General features: G+C 48.9%; 1 protein-coding gene and 1 long non-coding RNA gene across 4 annotated transcripts in view; both read right to left on the minus strand.

Moving 5' to 3' along the window:
- The window catches only part of RCE1 (Ras converting CAAX endopeptidase 1), a 7,424-nt gene extending 2,707 nt beyond the window's left edge, over nucleotides 1-4,717 (minus strand). Inside the window, exons 1-5 of one of the 3 annotated variants that reach the window (XM_015411944.1) lie at nucleotides 4,400-4,717; nucleotides 3,078-3,180; nucleotides 2,076-2,159; nucleotides 1,306-1,384; nucleotides 111-278 (exon numbers count right to left, since the gene is read on the minus strand). In XM_015411944.1, coding sequence (XP_015267430.1) covers nucleotides 111-278; nucleotides 1,306-1,384; nucleotides 2,076-2,159; nucleotides 3,078-3,180; nucleotides 4,400-4,530 — 565 coding nt within the window. In that variant the 5' untranslated portion in view covers nucleotides 4,531-4,717. Of the gene's footprint in view, nucleotides 1-110; nucleotides 279-1,305; nucleotides 1,385-2,075; nucleotides 2,160-3,077; nucleotides 3,181-4,399 lie in introns of those variants that run through there. The other 2 variants (XM_015411945.1, XM_015411946.1) reach the window with 2 other exon arrangements.
- Nucleotides 4,718-5,581: 864 nt separating this feature from the next.
- On the minus strand, nucleotides 5,582-9,422 carry LOC107111048. The gene is made up of 3 exons (XR_001482542.1): nucleotides 9,307-9,422; nucleotides 7,676-7,950; nucleotides 5,582-5,655 (listed from the first exon to the last, which is right to left on the minus strand). It is a non-coding gene; the product is annotated as an uncharacterized LOC107111048 (long non-coding RNA).
- Between the last annotated feature and the right edge of the window lie 275 nt (nucleotides 9,423-9,697).

Consider the following 9,697-nt stretch of genomic DNA (forward strand, 5'->3'; position numbering starts at 1 on the left):
TTAGGCCCCATGAGAATACGGCTCCCATGTGAAGGCAGGGTTGGAAGGCAGGAGGTGAGGACAGCGCAGCCCAAAACCGCTGGCATTCTTGCAGAAAGCATGGCACTCACCAACCCCAAAGAAGAGTGGGCAGGTGAAGACAGCAGGTCCCAATCCTGTGCAGGGGATGAGCATTGGCAGCATGCAGGCGCGGAACACAAGCTCCTCTGTGAGTGGCGCGATGACCTGGTTGCGGAGCCAGCGCATGTCGGTCAGACAGAGCACCCAGAAGTGGGGGTCTGGGGAGGGGGAGCAGGAGCAATGTTACCGACAGCCCACCCACCTTGGCCTCTTCAGCAGTGTGGCTGCAGTGCCTCTTTAGACATCAAACAAGGGCATGCTTAGGAGACTGTTCTATGGGGAGAAATCGCCAATCCCTAGAGTGTTTCTATATTAGCAAAGAGAACTGTATTTAATACTACAAGTGCATGTTTACACCCTTCCATTGGATTTAAACCAAGCCTGCTCAACTCTGTGCTCGCACAACTTGGCATTATGTTTCAAGGAACTGGCACGCTCAGCAGACAAGTCAGCCATCGGGTCAGACGTCGCGATTCCCCCAGTTCCCATAAAAGGACAAAAGTTCCCCTTAAGGACAGCCCAGCAGCCTGACTGGCCCTGACTAGCCTAATTTCATCAGAGCCCAGAAGCTAAGAAGGGTCGGCCACAGTTAGTCCTTGGATGGGAGACTGCCAAGGAAGTCCAGGGTTGTGATGCAGAGGAAGGCAAGTCACCTCTGCTCATCTCTTGCCATGAAAACCCCATGGTCCTGGGGTCACCCTGAGTTGTCTGTGACTTGGCAACACACAGTTGTTATTACTAAAGGTAAGCATCTACCGCTGCTGGTATAACAAAAGGAGCATTATGTTATAAGATGCGGAGAAGAAGAGGAGGAGGAGGAGATTGGATTTATACCCCGTCCTTTACTACCTGAAGGAGTCTCAGAGTGGCTTACAATCTCCATTCCCCTCCCCTCCCCACAACAGACACCCTGTGAGGTAGGTAGGGCTGAGAAGAGCCCTTTCGAGAACTGCTCATGAGAGAACAGCTCCGAGACAACTTGTAACTGACCCAAGGTCAGACCAGCAGCTGCATGTGGAGAAGTGGAGAATTAAACCTAGTTCTCCCAGATTAGCGTCTGTGCTCCTAACCCCTACACCAAACTGGCTCTCCCAGTTTGAGGAAAGTACAAGGGGAATGGCTTTTCTACTAAGAGCCTCCTACTCTCCCAAGTACATTCACAGTGTGCAACCTACATGGCCTTACCAAATGCAACCTTTAAACCATCCACCAGGTCCCAAGGGCAATCCATCGACAGCTGGATGAGGGGGCCAAGAAATAAGACCTACAGGAGAACAGACCATGCACACAGAATCAGCATTTGAATTGCCCAAGGCATGAGCCAAAAGTATCAAATCCTGAAACCTCACTGAAGGTATGCAAGTCTGGATCTGGTCCCTGACTTGATAACAGACCTTTTGGGAACTCTACGTACACTGCTTGGAACTCCAAGATGAAAGAAAAGCAAATCTGAATGGTAAAAAATATTTCTTGCATTGTTAAATATGGGTGGGTCGACGACAAAATTAAAGCAAAAATCCCATGGCACTTCAAAGATTAACAAAATTTACTCCAGCATAAACTATCATGATCTATAGTTCACTTTATCAGATGCCCGAAGGGGACATTCATAGCGGAAACATATATACACTTTGTGCAAGCAGATCAACTGAAAGTTTATGCTGAAATAAATTTGGTTAATCTTTAAAATGCCACTCTTTAATTTTACTGCCACAGATTAACAAGGCTACCTTTCTGGAATTACCACAGTGGACAGTCAGTTTAAAAACATTTTCTACAGGGGAGAGCAAGGAGAAACAGGAGGACAAACTTCTCTTTTTAAGGAGTACTGCAGCCTTTTTTTAGCAGCGTAGCCAAGAACACAAAGTGCCACTTTAGTCAAAGAAAGTCAAAAGGAGCTGGGGGCCTCAGGTTTGGCTGACCACACTACCGCTCAGAACACAGACCTCACTCACCATGGTTAGCAGCAAAGGCAGCAGCATTGCTGGTAAGATGCCCTCAAACCGGAAGCCCATCAGAGCAAGAAGGGATGTACCTGGCTGAGCAGAAGAGATGTTTTGATCAGAACCTGGCAAATATTCCCAAACCCATTGATCGACCCTGTAGAGTTCTGCTGACAGTTTGCTGCCCGCAGAAAGCAAGTCACAGGAAGGAGATACATGTACGGTACAAGGAACTGACATATACCAAGCCAGGGCAATGGTGCATCCTGTTCAGAACAGTTTACAATGAGTGGCAGTTGATATCCAAGGTCTGTCACTGGGGGAATGGGGGCTAAGCCTAGAATAAAGTTATAACATACTTTTCCAATATGATCCCACCCACATTTACAAACTTAGGAGTAATTTTTTTAAAAGGACAAATTTACTACGTCATGGTAGTGGTCTTGCAGACTAGAATGGATTCTCTGCATCTCCTGGGCCCTGATAAAGTGAAGTCACTTTCCCTCTCCTGCTTGTGTCTGACACATAAGACCCACTCAACAGAGAAACCTGCGACGTTAACACATCCAAAGCATGTGGTCTACCACTGAGTTACAGACCGTGCCCTGGTTGTTACACAGCAAATAGCTCAAGATTACTTGAGCCCGTGAGCCAATCTCCAACACAGCAAGGGGAGGCAGACAGACACCTTTAATCCAGATGCCATCGGGAAAATTCCTTTTCCAGCCTCAAATGGTTTTTCTTGCATTCAGGGTCAAAGCTATTTCCAAGGAAATGCTATGCCATCCTAATACTACAGTGCTCTCTTGACAGCCCATGAAGACTTGGGTGGAGAATGGTACTCCATGGCCCCATACAAAAGGCAGAGGCAACTCCCACCAAAGAGAACCCTTTCTAAAAATAAAAGGGCACGAGAGCCACCCAAATAAAAATCACACACGATCACAAGATGTCATAGATCTCTGACTGATTTTGGCCAGGAATTTCTAGGCCTGGGCTGGACGACCGTCTCACCTTAACACCTGTCACCTCTTTCCAGACCCAGATGAAGGCTGGCGATAGGCAGGACACAATGAGGACGCTGGTGAATCGCCGTTTGATGACAGCAGGGTGGTCCCTGGAAGGAGAAAGATGGAGTGGGTAACAATTACAGGCAGGTAGGGGAGAGAGAGGCTTCCTCTTCAGAGCAGGAACAGCGGAACCAAGCCAGAAGTCCGGCGCCTAAGTGTCCACTCACAGAAACAATTCAGAAAAGGGCAACTAAAATGACTAAGGGGACAGAACACCTTCCCTATGAAGAAAGGTTAAAGAGGTTGGGGGTTTTTAGCTTGGAGAAACACGATCGAGGGGTGACATGACAGAGGTTTACAAAATCATGCATGGGACAGAGAAGGTAGAGAAAGAAGTACTTTTCTACTTTTCTCACATTACAAGAACTTGTGGACACTTAGGGAAGTTAATAAGCAGTAGGCTTAGAACAGATAAAAGGAAGTACTTCTTCACCCCAAAAGTAATTAACAAGTGGAATTCACTGCGGCAGGAAGTGGTGGGGGCTACAAGCACAGACAATTTCAAGAGACGATTGGATAAACATATGGGGCAGAGCTCCACCTGGCTGGAGCAGGAGTTCTGGCCCTGCTTGTGGACTTCCTGATGGCACCTGGTTTTTAGCTAGTGTGTGACACAGTGTTGGACTGGATGGTCCACTGGCCTGATCCAGCAGTTCAAGGGATGAAAGTGAGTTTGACAGAAGCTGGAAAAGAGGAAGAGTGCCCTCTTCCACAGCCTCTCTTTCATCCTGGCTCACTCCGACCCTCATCATAAAAGCACAGCATGGTTGTCAGCATTGGTGCTACCAAGCAGCAGCATGGCTGCAACTTGCATCGGAAAATCTGAGTATCTCTGCAACTCAGGAATCCTGGTTGTGTGAACAAGCCCCAAGGGAAGCCGGCCACCGACCTCAAACCAGGCCCTGCCTCCCCGCCTGACCCCCACCCCCCCTACCCGCCCCCCCCCCCCCCGAAAGGGCGGTCATGTCTAAACTTTCCCACTGCATTAAAGCATCCGGAATTAGGTCAGCTTGCCTGTCTGTCTTACTTGGGCTCCGTATAAAAGAAAGGGGCCGCTTTGCACCGCGGTAATCTCCTGCCGGAGAGGTCACTCGGGCCGGGGAGGGAGAGCCGGAGCCCCCTAGATCTCACCTGTGGGCAGACAGGTGTTTCCCTATAGGAAGGGACGCCACTCTGCAGGCTGGACCGCGCGTCTCACCTGGGCAGACAGCTGGCCAGGTGGGCCTCCACCGAGCTGAACAGTAACATACCCCCCCGCCGTCTCACCTGGGCAGGTGACTCTTCCAAACATAGAGGCTACCCACGTAGAAACAGGCCAGGCTAAAGCAGGAAAGCAGCGAGGCCCAGCAAAGTCCCGAGCTCGACCCCCCCGGCCCGGCGCCCGCCTCCTCCGACATTGGAGCGCTGGAGGAGAGAGGCAGGCAGGCAGGCAGGGCCGCGTGGAGGATCCCCCGCCTCCCGGCCGGGGAGGAGGAGGAAGCCAGGCAGCCGGGCCGGCAGTGCGGCGGAGGAAGGGACGGGGGCGGGCCAGGCCGGGCCCGCCAAGCGGGTGCAGCGGCGAGACCCCCAGCCGGGGACTCCACCCACCGAACTCCCCCGCGATCATTTCCCATTGCAAGCTCCACCTCCCCGCCTTCCTGCTTGCATGCCCGCCTTGATGACCTGCCTCCACGTCGCAAACAGAATTATTTCCCCTTGTATTAGCAGAGCTCCTGTGTTTTTAATACCTGCAAAGCGGACATGTGCGGCAGAGCTGCAGAAGCTTTTACATGTTACATTTCTGCCTGTCACGCATCCATTTAAGCGCAGGAGCCATCCCCCTTCTCCACAGAAAAGAATATGTAGTGCAGGGAGCAACACGGAACCCGAACTCCGTTTTGTAACTTTCTTCCTGAGCCCTGATAACTTTTTGAAGGCACTGAGAACTTCTCCCCTGCCCCATTCTCTCCCCCAACTTTTCCCTGCCTCTGATTACTACAGAGGGGATAAAGGGGCCTGCCTTTCTTGGTTTTCTAGACGTGGTACGGCTACTTGCTGCTACTGACTCATAATCTTTTTCCTCTGGAATGTTAATTTTCTGTTATGCTCCCTCTAAGCTGTGGAGTCCTGTGAGCAAAAATTCTACTTTGTGAGCTACTGGCATTAAAGTTGTGAGCGAGCAATTTCGCTACTGCGTACATTAGTTTGCTCTGGAGCCATCCTTCCTGAGCTAAGACAAAAATCTGTGAGACGGAGGCTAAAAAAGTGTGAGCTAGCTCACACTAACTCAGCTTAGAGGGAACACTGGTCATCACCCTGGCTATCCTCCTCCATTTATGGGAAGTTCCTCTGCCAGTGCTGTGAGCCCTTCTCCAAGTAATTTTTGTAACAGGGGAAAAAAAAACAGCTAAGGATTTTCTTCCACTTTTATTGTTTACATGCCAAAACACACACAATATTCTAGGGCTGTCTTCATACTGGGACTGCTTTCAGGATGTCCATTCAGACAAGTTTGAGACCTCCTGGTTCCAAACATCATCATTCTGCAAGACACAATAAAAACATCAGGGTGAAGAACCTTCAATCTGCCACCAATGGGCCTCAGCTATATAGAAGCCCTTCCTCAGCTCTCACTAGGCCAGGTAAGTAACGCTTGGAGTCCTGGCCCATTTACTATAATCACATGCCAGATTCTCTGCTCTCCTTACCAAAGGGGCCGGAACCCAGGCATCCGACCTCCCCCTCATTTGACCATTGCCACAGCCAGTAAAACAAAACCCTTTAGAACAGGGGTGTCAAACATGCAGCCCAGGGCGCTGGATCAGGCCCCCAGAGGGCTTGGATAAGGCCCCTAGAGGGCTTCCATCAGGCCCGCAGTGGAACTGGCCATCTCCTGCTTCCAGTTCTGTTGCTGCTGCTGCTGCATCATAGCTTGCTTCTCCAGACTCTCTTAATCACTCTGCCATTTCATGTTTTAACCTGGGTCCTAGACCCAGAAGTCTAAGCATGAGATTTCTGTGGTGAATGTCAATAAATCAAAAGTAGGGTTGCAGCTTACAGAGCTAATGTTTTAAGCATGTTTTAAAGAAAAAAAAAATCTTTGTTTGTGTCCTTTATAAAGTTTATATCTCCTAGGGCTGCCAATTCCCCCCGGGGGGCAGATCCCCCCCCCACTTTGGAGGCCCGATTTCCGCCGCCGTGGAATCGGGCCCCGGGGGAAACCCCACCCCGGCGTGCACGTCACCCGGATGTGACGTGCATGCGGCGCGTGCACGCTAGAGACGCTGTCCGGGAGCCCCCCGCCGGGAGAACAAATGGATTTGGCAACCCTAATATCTCCACTACCTGGCATTACATTTTATGGCATACATGGCCTGGCCCAACAAGGTCTCATTTATGTCAGATCCGACCCTCATAACAAATGAGTTCGACACCCCTGCCTTAGAAGAAGAAGAGTTTGATATATACCCTGCCCTTCACTCAGAGGGGCTTACAATCTCCTTCCGTTCCTCCTCTCCCCTACAACAGACACTCTGTGAGGTAGGTGTGTAGATTTAGATGGGCAGCTATGTTGGTCTGAAGCAGCAAAGTTTGAGTCCAGTGGCACCTTGAAGACCAACAAAGTTTTATTGTGGGGTATAAGCTTTCATGTGCATGCACACTTCTTCAGATGCCTCTAAAAGTATAATACTGTGGTTGTTCCCCTTGAGTCTTTGCAACCCTGTTGGTCCAGCCCAGTTTCTGTGCCTTTAACAAGCAGCCTGACATTAAAGAATTTACCAGGTGCTGCATTTCCCACCCCTTCTGTGACCCATTTCTGTATGTCACAGGAGCCTGACCAGAAGAAAAAAAAAAGCAGTGGTGACCCTATTAGTACCTGGTTTATAAAATGCATAATGATGGAGCTGAACTCTGAATGGCTGGAAGCCGTTCATCCCAGTTTTCTAGAAGCATGCTCAAAAGTCACATTGCTATTTTACAGGTTCCGAACCCTTATCTTGTAAACAGATCCTGGGCCTAAACGGCTGGGGAACCCTAGCTCCAATTGAGACATGTGCTGTCGAGTTCTGAAAACTCTGGACACCTTCTCTCAAATTATTCTGCAAAATATTCACAGACGCAGGTCCTCCACTGGTCCACTGCATGGCCCTGTTTTGTAGATGGGCAAGGTTACCATATTTTGAAGGGGGGGGGGGAAGAGGGCATATTTCCTGACTGACTACTTCAAAGAAGTGATCACTATGACAAATCTCGTTTTAAATACCTCTACTCTTTATGCTGCAATAATTGCTACTAACTAGGAATATTCCTAACCTTCCAGCCCCAAAAGAGGACATTTTCATCAGTTTTCTAAAAAGAGCCCAAAAGAGGATGGACACCAAAAAAAGAGGACATGTCCTCTAAAAAGAGGACATCTGGTAACCCTATCTGAAGGAGATGGGTTGATGCAACTTAGGGCTTTGGCTACTGGCAAATTCTTCTACTCCCCACATGGTATTCTTAGAGTAGGGATGAGGCTTTTCATTCTGCACTCATGTCACAGCGGAATCTTTCTTGACAAACCTGATACGGGTTCTCATCTCTGTTCGCTGACAGAGCTGTGGTCTCTCTTTGGCTTTCGTCTAGGAAAACATGAGGCCTAGTGTTCCTGGGATATGAAAAGGAAGAGCTCAAAGTAGTGCCTAGTTCTGTTAACTGGCCAGTGTTCTTTCCATTGGCTGCTGCTTTCTCAGAGGTTTCTGGGTCTCTGAGATCCTCCCAGGGAAGCTCTTTTCTTGTTGGCCTTCTCTTCTTAATTTGACTCATTCCTTCAAAGTCTGATCTGTCAAGCAAAAGTCCTGCAGAACACAAAACAGACATTGGGCTTACCTGGGAGGGTTCTTTCTGGTCACGGAGAAAGATGGCAAACATCCTGACAGATGGGGAACCCCCTCCTATCATCCCATGAGAGCAGCGTCCTATGACCAAGAAAGATGGCACTCCCCTTGGGTGAGCGTGAACCCACAGCGCACATGTACAGACACGGGAATTCACAAAGCTCCAAGAGCATACAAGGTCAGACCAACCAAACAGTATAATGGGCGTGTTCAAGGAGGGGTCATGGCATCAGCTTGGCATGCGGAAGGCCCCAGCTTCTAGGCTTGGCATCTCCAGTTAAAATGACCAGTTAGTAGTAGGTGATGTGTAGGGCCTCATCCTGAGACCCTGGAGAACTGCTGACAGAGTAAACAATACAGCACTGACCTTGATAGACCAAGGGTCTGATTCACACACTCTCTCTCTCACACACACACACACCCCTCGCATATCATTTAGTGAATCCTGATAGGGTCTCTTGGCCTTCAGAAACTTTCCAGGTATTCTCTAGATGGAGTGCATTTTAAATCATGTCTTAATGTTTGATCATGTTTTTATATAATTTTACGGTTGTTTGCCGTCTTTGGTCCTTCTAGTAAGCCTAAAAATAAACCAGGCTGTCAGCCAGGGTTGCCTTCATTTAATGGAAGACTCCCAGTTATTATACCATAGCACCACCTGCTGAAAATAGAAGAAACAGCCATTTGATGCATTAGTCAACGGGAAGTTTCAAAGGATGACTGCAGCCCCTGAGATTAGTGCATGTCCACCAGTGCAAGAAGGCCTACTGGAATGCCTTGAGCTCCACATCAGGGGTGCCTGGATAATTTAAGCAGGAGCCCAAAGAACAAACAAAGCAGAGCTCCTTGGAATTCAGCAAGGCAGGGAAGCAAAGGGTTAATATTTCAGTTATCTGTTCACTTTTCTATGACTTTTAAAGGGAGTTGAAGACCTTGCATTTAATGAATCTGCTGCTGGCTTCCGTGGTGCATCTTTCTCACACCACACCTATTTTTTTCCATGTTTTCATTTTAGAAGCCAGTTCAGATTCATTTCTGTTGTTGATGATAATCCATAGCATTTATGCAAAGTTCTGCAAGTGCCAACCGCTGCCAAGGTTGGTTTGGGCTCATCGCGTAAATAAAATTATTACTGATCATTCAAACTTCACTAAATTAGCTGCAAAGTAGCCACCTATAGGATCTTCAGGAGGCACCGAAAGTCAGAGAAATCTGTGGAAGACCTAGAAGGAGCAGCTATCTAGAGTCTCAGTTAAGCACCTGAACTTCAAGATCTCTCTCTGTCTTATCTTTTTATACCATAGCATCTCTACTTACCTTCTCCTTCACAGCTTCCCCCTTTTTCCAATCCAGCGGAACTAACACTGGAGCTTGAATGCTGACAGATGGAAGGTAAATCACGGCCTGTGCTCAGCTGCTCCACTCCATCTGTGTTAGACAGTGGCTGAAGAAAAACAAGGGATCCAAATTACATTAGATCAGCCACAGTGTTTTAACTCTTCACACAGCAGCCAACCAGTTGCTGGAAGAGGGGGAAGGGATCCCTCTGTGAGTATCACGGCTCCCTCCCCCTCAAGGGTGCAGCTGCCATCGCCGAGCCCTGTGCAGCTCCCAGCCTCTGCCACCGAGCTCCCTCCCCACTGACACTGATGCTGGTGAGCCCAATGGGGCTCTCAACCCCCCTCCACCCTCACAACTGCTGCCAGCA

The sequence above is a fragment of the Gekko japonicus genome, unplaced genomic scaffold (genome assembly GCF_001447785.1).
Source record: "Gekko japonicus isolate JY-2015 unplaced genomic scaffold, Gekko_japonicus_V1.1 scaffold563, whole genome shotgun sequence".
NCBI classification, from domain to species: Eukaryota; Metazoa; Chordata; class Lepidosauria; order Squamata; family Gekkonidae; genus Gekko; species Gekko japonicus.